The 20,151-nt window shown below is 44.9% G+C and overlaps 1 protein-coding gene across 6 annotated transcripts in view; it reads left to right on the top strand.

Annotated features, from left to right (window-relative positions):
* The first annotated feature begins 8,654 nt into the window (after positions 1-8,654).
* Positions 8,655-20,151, top strand: part of LOC144500696 (V-type proton ATPase 116 kDa subunit a 1) — an 83,359-nt gene continuing 71,862 nt past the window's right edge. For 2 of the 6 annotated variants that reach the window (XM_078224023.1, XM_078224019.1), the window contains exons 1-2: positions 8,655-8,794; positions 19,889-20,059. In XM_078224023.1, the coding sequence (XP_078080149.1) occupies positions 19,943-20,059 (117 nt within the window). In that variant the 5' untranslated portion in view covers positions 8,655-8,794; positions 19,889-19,942. Of the gene's footprint in view, positions 8,863-19,888; positions 20,060-20,151 lie in introns of all 6 variants that reach the window. The other 4 variants (XM_078224024.1, XM_078224021.1, XM_078224020.1 and 1 more) reach the window with 3 other exon arrangements.

Below are 20,151 nucleotides of genomic sequence, written 5' to 3'. Positions count from 1 at the left end.
GGATATGAGAGCTGCATTTATTGCAAATCTCTAATTGCTGTCAGGAAGTGGTAATTTTTTAAACATTCATTCATGGAACATGGGCGTCACTGGCTGGCCAGCCTTTATTGCCGCTTGTTGCTCTTGGAGGTCAGTTGAGAGTCAACCACATTGCTGTGGCTCTGGAGTCACATGTAGGCCAGACCAGGTAAGGATGGCAGATTTCCTTCCCTAAGGGACATTAGTGAACCAGATGGCTTTTTCCGACAGTCGACAATGATTTCATGGTCAGCAGTAGATTCTTAATTCCCAGATATTTTTGATTGAATTCAAATATCACCATCTGCCATGGCAAGATTCGAGCCCGGATCCACAGAATATTAGCTGAGTTTCTAGATTAATAGTCTAGTGATAATACCACTAGGCCATTGCCATCTTCTTGAGGTGCTGTGGTGTAGGTACACCCCTGGTGGTGTTATGAAAAGAATTCAAGGATTTTAACTCAGTAACAGTGATGGAGTGGTGATATAGTTCCAAGTCAGGATGATGTGTAACTTGGAGTCTTGATGATTTGTTGCAGTACATCTTGTAGATGGCACACATTGCTGGTGGAGGGATGAAATGTTTAAGGTACTGGATAGGATGCTGATTAAACGAGCTGTTTTATCCTGGATGGAATTGAGCTTATCATCGAATCATAGAATCCCTCCAGTGCAGAAGGAGGCCATTCAGCCCATCGCGTCTGCACCTACTCTCCAAAGGTACATCTTACAAAAGACCACTCCCCTGTCCCATCCCTGTAACCCCACGCATTTACCATGGCTGATCCACTTGACCTGCATATCTTTGGACACTAAGGGGCAATTTAGCATGGCCAATCCACCAAACCTGCACATCTTTGGACTGTGGGAAGAAACACACACACACACACATACAGGGAGAATGTGCAAACTCCCCACAGACAGTGACCCAAGGCCAGAATCAAACTCAGGTCACCGCACTGTGAAGCAGCAGTGCTAGCTTCTTGAACATTGTTGGAGCCATGGTTATCCAGGCAAGTGGAGAGTATGCATCACACTCTGACTTGTGCCTTGTAGGTGGTCGACAGTCTTTAGAGCGTCAGGAGCTAAGTTACTTACCACAAACTTCCCACCCTCTGACCTGCTGTTACAGCTACAAAATTTACATGGCTCGTCTATATAAGTTTCTGTAAACTCCAGGATATTGTCAGTGAGGGATTCAATGATGGTAGCTGAATGTCAAGGGGAAATGGTTAGATTCTCTTTTTCAAGATGGCCATGGTTTGGTACTTATGGTGTGAATGTTACTTCCCACTTACCAGTCCACCAGGAATATGTCCAGGTCTTGCTGCCTGCTGACATGGATGGCTTCAGTACATGAGGAGTTGCAAATGGTACTGAACACTGTTGAATCATCAGTGAACATTCCCACTTCTGACCTTATGTTGAAGAGAAAACGATTGATGAATAGTCCTTCAAATTCCTGTCTTCTGCCTTGTAGACATTGGAGAGGGGATGACATGTGCTAAAGATGCTGTCCAGGCAGATTCTTTCAGTGATGTTCAGGGGCTTTGACAATTGGGTGGGGGTTGTCTGGTCTCACATGCCCTGCTACTGCTGCCAGCAAGAGTGGAGAATTTAACACTCAGTCAAATCTCCATTCACAGAAGAGGGACTGGAGAATCCCAGCCGCAGGCGAGGTCAGAGAATTCTGGCCATGGTGTTGAAGTATCAGGGCATGTGTCTGTGTGTAAGGTATAATTGCAGCCAATGGAAAAACTTTCCAATTGGTCTCAGCTTTGCTGGGGATCCTTAATGCCTCTTTCTGAGAGGCTGATGCAGGGTAATGAGTGAATTCAGGGATGGGAAGGACTAAAACTATGGAACAAGAATATTGGAACAGCACAAAATGCAAAGCTTTCATGTTTGATGATAATGATGATTTTACAGACAAATGCTGCCAGGGGAAGTAAGTCTCATTTCTTCTCATGAGGGCGACATGGTGGCACAATGATTGCCTCACAGCTCCAGGGGCCCAGGTTCAATTCCAGCCTTGGGTGACTGTCTGTGTGGAGTTTGCATGTTCTCCCCGTGTCTGCTCTGGTTTCCTCCCACAGTCCAAAAGATGTGCAGGTTACATGGATTGGCCATGCTAAATTGCCTCTCGTGAGGTAAATGCATGGGGTTATGAGGAAGGGCGCTGTGTGTAAGATGTTCTATCGGAGAGTCGGTGCAGAATAAGTGGGACAAAGGGCCTCCTTCTGCACTGTAGGGATTCTATGATTCTCTGGCATTAGCATGAGAACCAACAGTACCAAGTAGTGAATCTGAATGGAAAAAAAAGTATTGCTTAATTAAACATAATGTGAATCCTCTAAATTAACTCCAAGAAAAGTTTGCATCTGGATCCACTCTTTGCAAATATTCCATGCATTTTGGACTTGATGTGCCTCTGTGCTCCAATTATGTTTGCTTCTGTGCATGGAGAGATTGCAGTAAGAGTTTTAACAACGCCAGGTTAAAGTCCAACAGGTTTATTTGGTAGCAAATACCATTAGCTTTTGGAGTGCTGCTCCTTCGTCAGATGGAGTGGAAATGTGCTCTCAAACAGGGCACAGAGACACTTGGAGAGATTCACAGTAACTCATCTCGCTGAAGGAATAAAAAGCACCTCTGTGCATTGAATGTATGACAGCTTACCGCAAGTATTTTTGCAATGGATACAGTTCTGTAACCGAATAATTTTTTTTTGTGTGGTTTAGTAATTTTAAGCCATGATGTGGAGATGCCGGCGTTGGACTGGGGTAAACACAGTAAGAAGTCTCACAACACCAGGTTAAAGTCCAACAGGTTTATTTGGTAGCAAACAAAGTTTGTGGCTTTTGCTACCAAATAAAACTGTTGGACTTTAACCTGGTGTTGTGAGACTTCTTACTTAGTAATTTTATACAGTCCCAAAATGAAAAAAAGACATGGGACTTTGGCCGATGACAAAGTCTCTCTTGACAATTTTTTCAGGAAGGCAAAAACATAAGGAAATATTCTAAGTGTGGAAAAATTGCTCCATTCCCAATAATGTGTAAAGTTAACCAATTGGCAGCGACCATTGAGCTGCATATTTGAAAGATGCATGAATAGGATTATCTAAACACCGGAAAATAAATAATTTAAAAATGCACAGGAAATATTGGCGGTCAAATGATAACAGCTGTCTGCCTTCTCGGTTTGAGTTACATGGCTGTCTGTCTCTCATGCTTCTCTGCTATTGTTTTGCCGTCTGTTGGTTGAAGATTAAATAAAGGGCTATTGCAGCAGATAGCTCCATTTTACATCACAGATGGCAAAATACTGACATTGTGCCTTAAACATGGATGGGACTGAAGGTAATTTCTGTAAACCAGGATGAACAATTGCCTCTCCAAAAGGTTGTTGCTTTTTAGTTTGTTACTGTGTAGATCTTGTAGAAAAGTATAGGAAAGAGATAAAGAATCTGGTGAAATGGTGCAATGACAATAATCTCTCCCTCGATGCCAGTAAAGCAAAGGAGATAGTCATCAACTTCAGGAAGCATAGTGGAGGACATGCCCCTGTCTACATCAACGATGATGAAGTGAAAATGGTCGAGAGCTTCAAGTTTCTAGGTGCCCAGATCACCAACAACCTGTCCTGGTCCCTCCACGCTGACGCTTTAGTTAACAAAGCTCACCAATGCCTCTACTTCCTCAGAAGGCTATGGAAATTCGGCATGTCCATTACGACTCTCACAGATTTTTACAGATGCACCATAGAAAGCATCCTTTCCAGATGTATCACAGCTTGGTATGGCTCCTGCTCTGATAAGACTGTAAGAAACTGCAAAGTGTCGTTAATGTAGCCCAGACCATCACACAAACCAGCCTCCCATCCATTGACTCCGTCTACACTTCCCACTGCCTTGGAAAAGCAGCCAGCATAATCAAGGACTCCACGCATACTCTCCTCCACCTTTTTTCATTGGGAAAGTCTGAGGTCACACACCATATTCCCCACTTAATCAGTCCATCAAGCCAGAAGATCAACCCTGGTTCAAGGGAGAGTGCAGGAGGGCATGCCAGGAGCAACACCAGGCATATCTAAAAATGAGGTGTCAAGCTAGTGAAGCTACCAAATAGGACTACTTGCATGCTAAATGGCAAAAACAGCAAGTGATAGATAGAGCTAAGCGATCCCACAACCAACGGATCAGATCGAAGTTCTGCAATCCTTCCACATCCAGTCAAGAATGGTGGTGAACAATTAAACAACTCTCTGGAGGAGGAGACTCCACTAATATCCCCATCCTCAATGATGGAGGAGCCCAGCACATCAGTGCAAAAGATAAGGCTGAAGTATTCGCAGCAATCTTCAGCAGAAGTGCTGAGTGGATGATCCATCTTGGCCTCTTCCATCTCAGATGCCAGTCTCCAGCCAATTCGATTCACTCCACGTGATATCAAGAAACGGTTGGAGGCACTGGATACTGCAATGGCAATGGGCCCTGATAACATTCTGGCAATAGTACTGAAGATTTGTGCTCCAGAACTTGCCGCTCCCCTAGCCAAGCTCTTCCAGGACGGTTACAACACTGGCATCTACTCAACAAAATGTGGAAAATTGCCCAGGTATGTCCTGTACACAAAAAGCAGGACAAATCCAATCCGGCCAATTACCGCCCAATCAGTCAACTCTCGATTATCAGTAAAGTGATGGAAGGGGTCATCAACAGTGCTATCACGCAGCACCTGTTCAGCAATAACCTGTTCAGTGATGCCCAGTTTGGGTTTTGCCAGGGTCACTCAGCTCCTGACCTCATTATAGCCTTGGTTCAAACATGGACAAAAGAGCTGAATTCCAGAGGTGAGGTGAGAGTGACAGCCCTTGACGTCAAGGGCCGAGTGTGGCATCAAGGAGCCCTAGCGAAACTGAAATCAATGGGTATCAGGGGGCAAATCCTTCGCTGGTTAGAGTCATACCTGGTACATGGGAAGATGGTTGTGGTTGTGGACGATCAGTCATCTCAGCTCCAGGACATCTCTGCAGGAGTCCCTCATGGTAGTGTCCTAGGCCCAACAATCTTCAGCTACTTCATCAATGACCTTCCCTCCGTCATAAGGTCAGAAGTGGGGATGTTCGCCGATGATTGCACACCATTCGCGACTCCTCAGATATTGAAGTGGTCCATGTTCAAATGCACAAGATCTGGACAATATCCAGGCTTGGGCTGACAAGTGGCGAGTAACATTCACGCCACACAAATGCCAGGCAATGACCATCACCAATAAGTGACACTCTAACCACCGCCCCATGACATTCAATGGTGTTACCATCACTGAATCCCCCACTGTCAACATCCTTGGGGTTACCATTGACCAGAAACTCAACTGGACTCACCACATAAAAACACAGTGGCTACAAGAGCAGGTCAGAGGCTAGGAATACTGTGGCAAGTAACTCACCTCCTGACTCCTCAAAGCCTGTCCACCATCTACAAGGCACAAGTCAGGAGTGTGATGGAATACTCCTCACTTGCCTGGATGGGTGCAGCTCCAACAACACTCAAGAAGCTTGACACCATCCAGGTCAAAGAAGCCTGCTTCATTGGCACCACATCTACAAACATCCACTCCCTCCATCACCGACGCTCAGTAACAGCAGTGTGTACAATCTACAAGATGCACTGCAGAAATTTACCAAAGATCCTTAGATAGCACCTTCCAAGCTCACAACCACTAGAAGGACAATGGCAGCAGATAAATGGGAACACCACCACTTGCAAGTTCCCCTCCAAGCCACTCACCATCCTGACTTGGAAATATATCGCCATTCCTTCGCAGTCGCTGGGTCAAAATCCTGGAATTTCCTCCCTAATGGCATTGTGGGTCAGGTCAACCCACAGAATATGGACTGCAGCGATTCAAGAAGGCAGCTCACCACCATCTTCTCAAGGGCAACTAGGGATGGGCAATAAATGCTGGCCAGCCAGCGATGCCCATGTCCCACAAATTAATTTTTAAAAAGGTACAAAGTCAGAATCCAGAGTGGCAGTAGCCCTGACACTCCGCATAATATATACAGGTAAGACAGGCAATCATTGCGTCAATTAGGGATTTTTTTGTTTGCTCATACTCCAAGAGGCCAACCTCAATGGCCTCGTTGAGGTAGTTACAACATCAAGAAGGCATGTAGAAGATATGTAGGGATCGGGGGCCTCTGTACAGTTTTTCCTTGTTAATAAATACCTTTACTGTTCCTGATGAAGTCTGAAATGTGCACCATTAACCGTGGCCTCATTAAAATTACGACCAGTGGCTACTGAGATGGTGCAATCGTTTCTGTAAAAGCTCCACCCAGGATTTTGCAGCAGGCGGAACGAGATAAGGCTGCACAGGCCATACATGCACATCTTGTGAAGTTACACAATTCAGAGAACAGCTTCACGTCCTGCAATTACTTCAACCTCTTCACCATTGACTTAGCAAGGGGGAGGTTTCGTTTCTGCCCCCAATTTTTATGGAGAAGATTGGATTCCAGATGGACATGAATCTCTTTGAATTTGAATAATTTCAGATCAGGAAAACAGTAGAATATCACATTGCAAATTACATTCGATTAACTTAGAACTTCCCCACAATAAAAGCCACAGCAAGCCTCGTGAGAACATTTGCAAAGAATGTGTTTGCGACAAAAGCAGAGCATTTCCTGGTTTATAAGTTAAGAAATGAAAAGGATCAAATTTCTACACATCCAAAAATGTATCAAGTTTGTTGATAATTAATGTAGATGTAATTTTTTTTTTTGCAAGTTTGGCCCATGTACAGAACTGAGTCAAGGTATCCATTTTTTTTCACACTTTTAATGGATAATTTAATGAAATGTTTTGGTGGATGTGCATTTAGTTGTAGTTTGGGCCAATGCAGAGATGAAAAATGATTGGGTTATTGAGGTGTACCTTTGCCTGTGTTTTTTTATTCTTTCATCGTTGCAGACAGACACTAGCAAGGTCAGCATTTGTTACCCTGCACTAATTGCCTTTGAAATGAGTGGCTATCTAGGACATTTCAGAAGGGAGTTAAGAGCTAACCATGTTACTGTGGATTTGGAGTCACACAAAGGCTAGACCATGCAGGTAAGGAGGCATGGATCCAAAACAGTAAATCCAATAAAATGTTTACTTATTCACTTGTCCTGAGGAAATGTCCTTGTCACCTTGATTATAGATCTATAGGTTGCACAGTGGCATAGTGGTTAGCACTGCTGCCTCAATTCCAGCCTTGGGTGATATCTGTGTGGAGCTTGCACATTCTCCCCGTGTCTGCTTGGGTTTCCTCTGGGTGCTCCAGTTTCCTCCCACACTCCAAAGATGTGTGTTTTAGGTTGATTGGCCATGCTAAATTGCTCCTTAGTGTCAGGGAGATGAAATACGTGGGGTTACGGGGATAGGGCCTGGGTGGGATTGTTGTCCATGCAGGCTCGATGGGCTGAATGGCCTCCTCCTGTGCTGTAGAGATTCTATGAATTTACGATTCTATGTTAAGGCTGTGTTTCAACTGCAGGCTGTTTATTAAACTAACTTTTTCTGGGAGGGTGCGGGCTTTCCTTAATTTTCTTTAGTTCCTTCCTGAATTTTGTGTAAGTTAGCTTGTGAGAAAAGCTTTTACATGCGACGTGTCTGGAAAGCTCTGCCTGGAAGTGTGGTGGAAGCAGGTTGAATCGAGGCGTTTAAGAGGGAATTGGATGATTACCTGAATGGGAACAATGTGCAGGGGGATGGGAAAAAGACAGGAGAATGGCACTAAGTCACAATGCTTGTTTGGAGAGCCGGTGCCGACATGATGGGCCAAATGTTTATTTATTCTTTATTTTATTTATTATTAGTCACAAATAGGCTTACATTAACACTGTGATCAAGTTACTGTGAAAATCCCCTAGTGGCCACACTCCGACGCCTGTTCAGGTACACTGAGGGAGAATTTAGCATGGCCAATGCACCTAACCAGCACGTCTTTCAGACTGTGGGAGGAAACTGCAGCACTCGGAGGAAACCCACGCAGACACGGGGAGAATGTGCAGACTCCGCACAGACAGTGACCCAAGGCTGGAATTGAACCCCGATCCCTGGCGCTGTGAGGCAGCAGTGCTAACCACTGTGTCACCGTGCCGCCCGACGACCTCCTTCTGCACCGTAACAGCTGTGATTCAGTTGAAATTTCTAACTGCTTGCTTGACCATTTTATTTCATTTCAACTGTTTTTGCAAAAATAACAAAAAGAAAAAAACATCAATGAATAAAATCCCAATGCATAATGATAAATCACTCCCCCAGTCATTGAGGGTGGGTTGGAGTGGGTGCAGGAAGAGGGGGGGGGGGTGGATTCCATTCTACAATGCCAGTGTGCCCTGGAGAGGAAGAATTGCAGGCGCACCACTCCCGAAGACCCATGGGGGGGGGGGGGGGGGGGGCGGCGGGGTGGTGAGGAAAGGGCACGCAGGCGCACCATTCTCACAGACCCAGTGTAGGGTGAGGGAAGGGCGCGCGGGCGTGAGTAAAGGACGCGCAGGCGCGCCACTCTCGCAGGCCCAGCCTGGGGTGAGGGGGGGGGGAAGGGCGCGCAGGCGCACCGCTGTGGAAGTCGGATTCAGGCTTGGGGGAGTGCGCACGCGCGCGTACCTCTCTCTCTCTCCCCGCAGGTGGGGGGGAACGAGAAGGTGTCACGTGACGGCGGCTCGGCGACGTCATCAGTCGGTCCCGGGGATCAGGTGATGCAGCAAAGACGGTGGTGAGCGGCAGAAACCGGCGGCAGAGGCGGTGAAGGATCTTTGTTTGTTTTAAAATGTCCGTCTCCTCGTCGGTCGAAGGAGACGCCGGGTGTTAAGAGATTGCGGCTGTTTGTGTCCTGCGACGGGATTTAAATTACCCCGGGGAGGGGGGCGCTCTACTGCAGTGGTGGGGGTGGGGGAGGGGAGTGACCATTTACCTGGACACTCTGTCCCCCCACCTCCCCACACTCGGGCTCTTGCTCGTTCCCTCTCCCCCTCCCTTGCAGATTGATGACAGTTAAAAAAAATGTTGTCTTTAGATCCTTCTTTCCTTTCATTAGGGTCGAGTTGTTTAAATGGACCGAGTGGCAGGGTCACCTGTTTAAATGGACCGAGTGGCAGGGTCACCTGTTTAAATGGACCGAAGGGGGAAGGTTTTATTTTTTTTGAAAATAGGCTTTTAAACCGAGAAGGGCCAAGGGTTCTATTTGAATCAAGACCTTCGTGTGTCATATGTGAATTATCTAGGTGTGCCGCTGATCTGGCTATTGTCATCATGGTTGATGTTAGACTGGTTCCATGTTCCTGTGGGTTTTTTTAAAATTAAAATTTCCACTGAGATGCGGATACACACCTGAAAGGAGCCACTTCTTAAATCTGCTACCTTTGTAAATGTTTTCTAAAGAAGTGTCAGATGTTGTTTGTAAATTAAATGGATAGGTTTTAGCTGAGCAATTAATAGTTAATCGTCTTGCAGCATTGCTGATGTATGTGGTGTTGGCTTCAGGATACTATAGTCATGTAATATGTTTAATGTATTGATTTAGAACATTTTAGTCTTTTGTTTTTGCAACTTTCTCATATAACCTCCCAGATGAGCTGTGACTGGCTATCTGCTCCATCATTAAGTCTGTCCACTTCCAGCTCTGTAACATAGCTCCAGTCTGTCCTGCCTCAGTTGAAAACCCTTATCCGTGCCTTTATTCTCCTTAGACTTGACTTCACCTGGCCTGCTTCCTGCTTTTCACCTGATAGAAACTTGAACTCGTCCAGAGCTCTACCGCTTGTCCCACAACTCTCTCCAAGTTCAATTTCACTCATCACCCCTGACCTCTGATTTGATTTATTGTTGTCACATGTATACAGTGAAAAGCACTGTTTCTTGTGCGCCATACTGACAAAGCATACCGTTCATAGGGAAGGAAAGGAGAGAGTGCAGAATGTGGTGTTATTGTCATAGCTAGGGTATAGAGAAAGATCAACTTAATGCAGGGTAGGTCCATTCAAAAGTCTGATGGCAGCAGGGAAGAAGCTGTTTTTGAGTCAGTTGGTATGTGTCCTCAGGCTTTTATATCTTTTTCCCGACGGTAGGAGGTGCAAGAGAGTATGTCCGGGGTGTGTGGTGTCCTTGATTATACTGGCTGCTTTTCCGAGGCAGTGGAAAATGTAGACAGCGTCACTGGATGGTTTGAGTGATGAACTGGGCTTCCTTTGCGGCCCTTTGTAGTTTCTTGCAGTCTTGGACAGAGCAGGAGCCATACCAAGCTGTGATACAACTGGAAAGAATGCTTTCTGTGGTGCATCTGTAGACATGGATGAGGGTTGGAGCAAACATGCCAAATTTCCTTAGTCTCCTGAGAAAGTAGAGGCGTTGGTGGGCTTTCTTAACTATAGTGTCCACATGGAGGGACCAGGACAAGTTGTTGGTGATCTGGACACCTAAAAACTTGAAGCTCTCGACCATTTCTACTTGCCCCCATTGATGTAGATCGTGGCATGCCCTCCACTACGCTTCCTGCAGACGATAACTATCATCTTTGTTTTGTTGACCGAGGGAGAGATTGTCATCGCACCAGTTCACCAGATTCTCTCTCTCTTTCCTCTACTGTGTCTCATCATTGTTTGAGATCCGACCCACAATGGTGGTGTCATCAGCAAACTTGAAAATAAAGTTGGAGGGAATTTGGCCACACAGCCAGAGGTGTATAAGGAGTATTGTATGGGCTGAGGACACAGCCTTGCAGAGCACAAGTGTTGAGGTTGATCGTGGAGGAGGTGTTGCCTATCTTTTCTAACTGTGGTCTGTGGGCTACGAAGTCTCGGATCAGTTGCAGAGGGAGGAGCCGAGCCCCAGACCATGAAGTCTACGAGACTCATCTCCAAAAATAATGGTGTTAAAAGCTGAGCTGTAGTCTATGCATAGGAGTCTGACATAGTTGTCTTTGTTATTTCGGTGTTCCAGGGTTGAATGTAGGGCCAGGAATGCTGTGGAGCTGTTGTGGCGATAGGTGAACTGTAGTGGATCTGGGCAGTCTGGGAGGCAGGAATTGATTTGTGCCATGACTAACCTTTTGATGCACTTTATAATGATGGATGTCAGAGCCACCAGACAATAGTCATTAAGGCACGCTGCCTGACTTTTCTTTGGTACTGGGATGATGGTCGTCGTCTTGAAGCAGGTAGGGACCTCCAGGTTGGTGTAAAGAGATGTTGAAGACGCTTGTGAATACCCCCGCCAGCTGGTCCATGCAGAACCTAAGTGCTTGTCTGGGTACCCCATCTGGGTCAGTCGCTGAGATCTTTTGCGCTCCTCCAGTTCTGACCCTTGATTTTAACTGCTCAACCATTAGAAGCTGTGTTTTCAACTGCCTGAGCTCCAGAATCACTCCCTTTTTCTTCCTTTAAGACACTCAAAGGGCACTCCTTAACTGATCCTTTTGACGAAGTTATTGGTCATCTGATATCTTTATGGCTCGGTGCTTTCTTAATAATGCTGTTCTGAGGTGCCTTGGAATGCTTTGCTCTGTTAAATATACTAATTATTGTAATGTATGAATGTGGTTGTGGTGGGGATGGTTTTAATTCATGTGAAACAGTTTCAGATTTAGATAATAGAACCATCTAATTGTTTTCATATCTGCAGTACAGATGTCACATATATTAATGGTTCTTTAGTTTGGAAGCATGGTTATTAATGAATAAGCTGTTCTGACGTCGGCAATGGTGACCTCGGATACAGGTTGGTCTGAGGCTTCTGAGATGGAGGGCATGCTCTCGCTGACCTCTTGCCCAAAACGGGCATAGAATGTGTTGAGCTCATCGAGGAGGGATGCATTGAAGCAGGCGATTTTACCTTCATTTTGTAGCCTGTTATATCTTGCCGACCTTGCCATAGTTGGCGGGGGTCAGGTGTGGCTAGCCTGGATTCTAGCTTGGTCCAGTACTGTCTTTTGGCATCTTTGATGGATCTCCTTAGATCATATCTGGCTTTCTTGTATAGGTCAGCGTCGTCTGACTTGAACACCTCAAACCTGGACTTCAGACAGTGGATATCCCTGTTCATGATGTGGAGATGCCGGCAAATGGTATTTGCTACCAAATAAACCTGTTGGACTTTAACCTGGTGTTGTGAGACTTCTTACTGTGCTTATCCCTGTTCATCCATGGTTTCCGGTTGGAAACGCATGGATTTGCTTTATTGGCACACAGTCTTCCACATACTTTCGAATGAAATCAATTACTGTAGTGGTATACATTGACCTACATTGACTTCTGGTCCATCAATGCCTTGATTTTTTAAAAAAATCTTCTCAATCCCTCCCTGTCCTTGCTCTTCCCTATCTCTATAGCCTCTTGAAAGTCTCTGAGATCTTTTGCGCTCCTCCAGTTCTGACCCTTGATTTTAACTGCTCAACCATTAGAAGCTGTGTTTTCAACTGCCTGAGCTCCAGAATCACTCCCTTTTTCTTCCTTTAAGACACTCAAAGGGCACTCCTTAACTGATCCTTTTGACGAAGTTATTGGTCATCTGATATCTTTATGGCTCGGTGCTTTCTTAATAATGCTGTTCTGAGGTGCCTTGGAATGCTTTGCTCTGTTAAATATACTAATTATTGTAATGTATGAACGTGGTTGTGGTGGGGATGGTTTTAATTCATGTGAAACAGTTTCAGATTTAGATAATAGAACCATCTAATTGTTTTCATATCTGCAGTACAGATGTCACATATATTAATGGTTCTTTAGTTTGGAAGCATGGTTATTAATGATTAATACTGTCGTCTTCGATGCTGTGGAGATGCCGGTGTTGGACTGGGGTAAAAACAGTAAGAGTTTTAACAACACCACTCCACTCACATTGTCTGTATCTTTAAGACCTAGTGATATTTTTATGTTCTGTAAACCGCAACTATGGAAATATTCATGTGCTACTGAACAGAATGACACGGTGACATTTTGAAGTCTGTTTCAGTTTGCTGTTTCACGATTTCAAAGCATTAAAAAAAAACTTGACACTAGGTCTAATCAGTATTCTGTAACTTGATTGTGTGTCTCTGTGTGCCCTGTTTGAGAGCAGATATCCACTCCATCTGATGAAGGAGTAGCGCTCCGAAAGCTAATGGCATTTGCTACCAAATAAACCTGTTGGACTTTAACCTGGTGTTGTTAAAATTCTTACTGTCTTAGATGCTTGTCAGAGCATGTTGATTGGAGCTGGGGAGGCTCCACCATTGTCACGCTTGAGAAAATAGTGATACTTTTATGTTCTATAAACCGCAACTATGGAAATATTCATTTGTTACTGAACAGAATGACACGGTGACATTTTGAAGTCTGTTTCAGTTTGCTGTTTCACTATTTCAAAGCATTAAAAAAAAACTTGACACTAGGTCTATGCACCTTGAAAATAATTGTGAACTTTACGAATAAATTAAACTTCTGAACGTTAGTGTTCTGAGTTGAGAAGAAGGTATTAAGTGATGTGAAGAAAAGGTGTAGAATTTTGTATTAAAATTATTACAACTATTGTGGCTAGCAAAATTGTGTGGAGGGCTCCACTCCAGGACAGCTAACTAACTTCTGTTTCCGTGCAAATAAGACAGCAAATACATATTTGTATCATATTTGTTCATCCATAGCGAGGCAAAAAGGAGTGATTTGTTGCAGGAGTCTGGGGTAAGAGATCGATTTTTAACATTACTTTTTTTTGCGGGCTTTATTTTTTAAAACTTTAAAGTACAAATGGGAAGTAGCTGTGGGGTCTTGTGGGAAGGGTGTAGGTTTTTTTTTTCAGCGCGGGAGGGTTAAGAGCAGGCCGCACTACCCAGCGGGCAGCGGAGTGAGCAGGTAGCAGAGTGAGGGCTGAAGGGCTTTGGCTCAACGGGCTTAGTCGGAAACGGGCGAGGCATGTTAGGTTCATCTCGTAGTTTTACCAGTGTACTTGAAGAAAGGGGAATTATGAGTGAAAATCCAGTTTGTTGTTCTCGGTGTCGAATGTGGGCGTTCCTGGAGTCAACTAGCCTCCCGGACATCCATATCTGCACCGGTTGCATTGAACTGCAGCTCCTAAGGGACCGCGTTACGGTACTGGAGCTGCGGCTCGATGACCTTCGTCTGGTCAGGGAAAATGAGGAGCTGATAAATAGGAGTTACAGGCAGGTGGTCACACCGGGGCCACAGGAGGAAGACACGTGGGTCACAGGAAGGGGAAAGGTCAAGTACTAGAGTGGCTGTGCCCCTTAAAAATAAGTACTCCTGTTTGAGTGCTGTTGGGGGGAGCAGCCTACCTGGGGGCAGCAACAGTGGCTGTGCCTCCGGCACAGAGTCCGACCCGGCAGCTCAAAAGGGTAGGGAAAGGGAGGATGAGCAAACTGACCACAGCACCATGGTACAGGGAGCCGTTCAAGTGGGGGGAGAAAAAATAAATGTAGTAGAAATTGGGGACAGTACACTTTTGGATGCTGTTTGGGGGGGGGGGGGGGGGGGGGGGACGACGACTTAGCAGGGGTAAGCCATGGTGTACAGGTCACTGGCTCAGAGTCTGTCCTTGTTGCTCAGAAGGGAAGGGGGGAGAGGAGTAGAGGATTAGTCATTGGGGACCCCGTAGTTAAAGGGACGGATAGGAGATTCTGCGGGAACGAGAGAGACTCGCGGTTGGTGTGTTGCCTCCCAGGAGCCAGAGTCCACGATGTCTCGGATCGTGTTTTCAAAATCCTTAAGGGGGAGGGGCGACCAGCTCCAAGTTGTGGTTCACATAGGCACTCAAGACATAGGTAGGAAAAGGGATGGGGATGTAAGGCAGAAATTCGGGGAGTTAGGGTGGAAGTTTAGGGCTAGAACAAACAAAGTTGTTATCTCTGGTTTGTTACCCGTGCCACGTGATAGTGAGGAGAGGAATAGGGAGAGAGAGCAGTTGAACACGTGGTTACAGGGATGGTGCAGGAGGGAGGGATTCAGATACCTGGACAATTGGGGCTCTTTCTGGGGTAGGTGGGACCTCTACAAACAGGATGATCTGCACCTGAACCAGAGGGGTACCAATATCTTTTGGGGGGGGGGGGGGGTGGAATTTGCTAATGCTCTTCGGGAGGGTTTAAACTAATTCAGCAGGGGGGTGGGTACCTGAATTGTAGCTCCGGTGTACTGGAGGTTGAGAGAACAGCCGTGTACTGGCAGGCAGGAAGGCAGTTTGAAGTGTGTATACTTCAACGCCAGGAGCATCCGGAATAAGGTGGGTGAGCTTGCAGCATGGGTTGGTACCTGGGATTTCGATGTTGTGGCCATCTCGGAGACATGGATAGAACAGGGACAGGAATGGTTGTTGCAGGTTCCAGGGTTTAGATGTTTCAGTAAGTGCAGGGAAGGTGGTAAAAGACGGGGAGGCGTGGCATTGTTAGTCAAGGACAGAATTACGGTGGCAGAAAGGACATTTGATGAGGACTCGTCTACTGAGGTAGTTTGGGCTGAGGTTAGAAACAGGAAAGGAGAGGTCACCCTGTAGGGAGTTTTTTATAGATCTCCGAAAAGTTCCAGAGATGTAGAGGAAAGGATTGCAAAGATGATTCTGGATAGGAGCGAAAGTAACAGGGTAGTTGTTATGGGGGACTTTAACTTTACAAATATTGACTGGAAAAGCTATAGTTCGAGTACTTTAGAGGGGTCAGTTTTTGTCCAATGTGTGCAGGAAGGCTTCCTGACTCACTATGTAGATTGAGCAACAAGAGGCGAGGCCACATTGGATTTGGTACTGGGTAATGAACCAGGCCAGGTGTTAGATTTGGAGGTAGGTGAGCACTTTGGTGATAGTGACCACAATTCGATTACGTTTACCTTAGCAATGGAAAGGAATAGGTATATACAGAAGGGCAAGAGTTATAGCTGGGGGAAAGGAAATTATGATGCAATTAGGCGAGATTTAGGTGGCATAGGTTGGGGAAGGAAACTGCAGGGGATGGGCACAATTGTAATGTGGAGCTTGTTCAAGGAACAGCTACTACGCGTCCTCGATAAATATGTACCTGTCAGGCAGGGAGGAAGCAGTCGTGTGAGGGAACCGTGGTTTACTAAAGAGGTTGAATCTCTTGTGAAGAGGAAGAAGGAGACTTGCGTTAAGATGAGACGTGAAGGCTCAGTTAGGGCGCTTGAGAGTTACAAGTTAGCCAGGAAGGACCTAAAGAAAGAGTTGAGAAGAGCCCGGAGGGGACATGAGAAGTCTTTGGCAGGTAGGATCAAGGTAAACCCTAAAGCATTCTATAGGTATGTCAGGAGTAAAAGAACGACGAGGGTAAGATTAGGGCCAGTCAAGGACAGTAGTGGGAAGTTGTGCGTGGAGTCTGAAGAGATAGGAGAGGCACTAAATGAATATTTTTCGTCGGTATTCACACTGGAGAGGGACAGTGTTGTCGAGGGGAGTACTGAGAGGCAGGCTGTTGGACTGGACGGGATTGAGGTTCATAAGGAGGAGGTGTTAGCAATTCTGGAAAGGGTAAAAATAGATAAGTTCCCTGGGCCAAATGGGATTTATCCTAGGATTCTCTGGGAGGCGAGAGAGGAGATTGCAGAGCCTTTGGCTTTGATCTTTGTGTCGTCATTGTCTACAGGAACAGTGCCAGAAGACTGGAGGATAGCAAATGTTGTCCCCTTGTTCAAGAAGGGGAGTAGGGACAACCCTGGTAATTATAGACCGGTGAGCCTTACTTCTGTTGTGGGAAAGGATTATAAGAGATAGGATTTATAATCATCTAGAAAAGAATAATTTGATTAGGGATAGTCAGCATGGTTTTGTGAAGGGTAGGTCGTGCCTCAAACCTTATTGAGTTCTTTTGAGAAGGTGACAAAAGAGGTGGATGAGGGTAAAGCGGTTGATGTGGTGTATATGGATTTCAGCAAAGCGTTTGATAAGGTTCCCCATGGTAAGCTATTGCAGAAAATACGGACATATGGGATTGAGGGTGATTTAGTGGTTTGGATCAGGAATTGGCTAGCTGTAAGAAAACAGAGGGTGGTGGTTGATGGGAAATATTCATCCTGGAGTTCAGTTACTAGTGGTGTACCGCAAGGATCTGTTTTGGGGCCACTGCTGTTTGTCATTTTTATAAATGACCTGGATGAGGGCACAGAAGGATGGATTAGTAAATTTGCGGATGACACTAAAGTCGGTGGAGTTGTAGACAGTGCGGAGGGAAGTGGCAGGCTACAAAGGGACATAGATAAGCTGCAGAGCTGGGCTGAGAGGTGGAAAATGGAGTTTAATGCGGAAAAGTGTGAGGTGATTCACTTTGGAAGGAGTAACAGGAATACAGAGTACTGGGCTAATGGTAAGATACTTGGTAGTGTGGATGAACAGAGGGATCTGGGTGTCCATGTGCATAGATCCCTGAAAGTTGGCACCCAGGTTGATACGGTTGTTAAGAAGGCGTACGGTGTGTTAGCTTTTATTGGTAGAGGTATTGAGTTTCGGAGCCATGAGGTCATGCTGCAACTGTACAAAACTCTGGTGTGGCCGCATTTGGAGTATTGCGTACAGTTCTGGTCGCTGCATTATAGGAAAGATGTGGAAGTGTTGGAAAGGGTGCAGAGGAGATTTACCAGGATGTTGCCTGGTATGGTGGGAAGATCGTATGAGGAAAGGCTGAGGGACTTGAGGTTGTTTTCGTTAGAGAGAAGAAGGTTAAGAGGTGACTTAATAGAGGCATACAAGATGATCAGAGGATTAGATAGGGTGGATAGTGAGAGCCTTTTTCCTCGGATGGTGATGGCTAACACGAGGGGACATAGCTTTAAATTGAGGGGTGATAGATATAGGACAGATGTTAGAGGTAGGTTCTTTACTCAGAGAGGAGTAAGGGCGTGGAATGCCCTGCCTGCAGCAGTAGTGGACTCGTCAACATTAAGAGCATTCAAATGGTTATTGGATAAACATATGGATGATATTGGAATAGTGTAGATTAGAGGGGCTTTAGATTGATTTCACTGGTCGGAGCAACATTGAGGGCTGAAGGGCCTGTACTGCGCTGTAATGTTCTATGTTCTATATTGTTGCTAATTATTTGTACGACTGAGTTTTGTATGAAAATTGAGTGTGATAATGGAGTCGATTGAAATGTACAAGTATCATAACTTTTAGTGTTTGACTGATTCTGAAAGTAAAATCACAGTACATGCATTGTACGGAAAACTTTAATCAATATATTGCATAAATTCTCATGTATCTGTACTGGACCTTGAAACCTTCAGTACAATTGACTTTTGCATCAGTTATGTCATAGCAGGATAGGTAAGTGGTACGGATTGGTGAAGATCTACTTATTTTGGTACTTGTTTCCAACTCAAGTCCATTATTTCCTCAGAATATGCTGCACGGTAGTATTTGCATTACTTAACACAAAAATAAAACCAAGTCAGGGACAGTCCTTTTCAAACATCTTTTGGTTGAAGGACCCCCTTTCAAATGGAATAGTAATTGAAGTCCCTCCATCTAAACTCCAATACTGTAAAATACCCATAATGTGAAGGTGCTGCAGGTTTAATGCTTTTAAGTTGAAACCCTCATTCCTGCCTTTGTTACCTCTAGATTGACTATTTTAATGTACTCTTGACTGTTCTCCCACATTCTACTCTCTAAGTGTGAGAAACCTTAATGCACACCCAGGTTCCAGTCACCTATTGAACCTGTTCTCACTGGCTTGCATTGGATCCTGATTAGGTGAAGTTTAGGTTTTAAAATGTTCATTCTTGTTTCCAAATGCCTCCATGGCCTCATCTCCTCTTCTCCTCCATTCTGGCCTCATCCCTTCTCCATTCTGGCCACTTCATTCCTGGTTTTAATCGCTTCATTATTGATAAGCTGCACCTTCACCTGCCAAGATTCCAAAACTCTGGAATGTCCTCCTTCTTTACCCCTCTTTCTTCCTTGAAGACCTTTTTAAAAACCTACATCTTGACCAAACCTTTGGTCATCTGGTCTAATATCTCCATACATCGCTTATTTTATACTGTTCCTGTGAAGCTCATTGGGATATTGTTACATCAAAGGTGCTATCTAAATATAAAGTGTTACAAAGACAGGCATTTACTTCCGGATATTAGTGAGACAAATGTGTTTGTTTCTTGGGTTAATTTCATCAATCTTGGGAGGGTGTCCAGAAAGGGCAGATGCCTGGAGAGAGAAAGTAAAAAAACAGGAACATTGGAGAAACAGAGCACGCTTTCAGCTGCTGCTCTCACACTTGCTGCTAACCATGATGCCCAGCTGTAAGCTGCTCCAGATCCTTCGGAAGTTCGCTGTGGTTTTCTGGTGGTCCGCAAATTTCAGTTTGAGTAATGCTGATCAAAGAAAGCTTGAAGTCCCATCTCTGCTGGGGTAAAGGGCAATTTTCTAATGCAACTAGTATGGTGTTGACAGTGCATCTGTATTTAATCTTGTTAGAGTTTTGGTGTTGACCTTATTAAGATGTGTAATAGGCATAAGCTAGACTGTCATAACATTTTGTTTTAAATACCAATGGGGGGAAATGTTCATTTTAATGCAATGTTGCATCCGTGATGCTATATGTTTGTTCATAGAGGTTGTGATACCTCCCCATTGTTCCTCCTGGCTTTTCACCTGCCTTTCCCAACTTCCTTCACCTTCAGTGCATACCAAATTTAAGAAGATCTTATTCCATTACAATTATGTAGACATCTAGTCAGTAAATGCATTAGTTTGTAATGGTCCCCATCTTTGTAAACAAATGTGTTTTGGAATTGAACATTTTCTTTTCTAACATTGAAACAACATACATTGTCATTCAATACTATATAGGTGGGTAACATTTCCTCCATTGTTTTTTTAGATCAATAGAGACATCATTTATTGAAAACAGTTTGGACTACTCCAGTGCTTCATCATGGGGGAGCTCTTCCGGAGTGAGGAGATGACACTGGCGCAGCTTTTCTTACAGTCAGAAGCTGCTTACTGTTGTGTCAGTGAGTTGGGAGAGCTTGGAATGGTCCAATTTCGAGATGTAAGTTGATGCATTTTACTGACTTGCCTAATTGTACAAAATTAATGTGTGACCTCCCTGTTTGTCTACAAGAAACTGTGTTTGCTTTCCTG

This window comes from Mustelus asterias, chromosome 11 (assembly GCF_964213995.1).
Source record: "Mustelus asterias chromosome 11, sMusAst1.hap1.1, whole genome shotgun sequence".
Taxonomy (NCBI): Eukaryota; Metazoa; Chordata; class Chondrichthyes; order Carcharhiniformes; family Triakidae; genus Mustelus; species Mustelus asterias.
The sequence above is the reverse complement of the archived record's forward strand: the minus strand, read 5'-3'. Positions and strand labels throughout refer to the sequence as shown.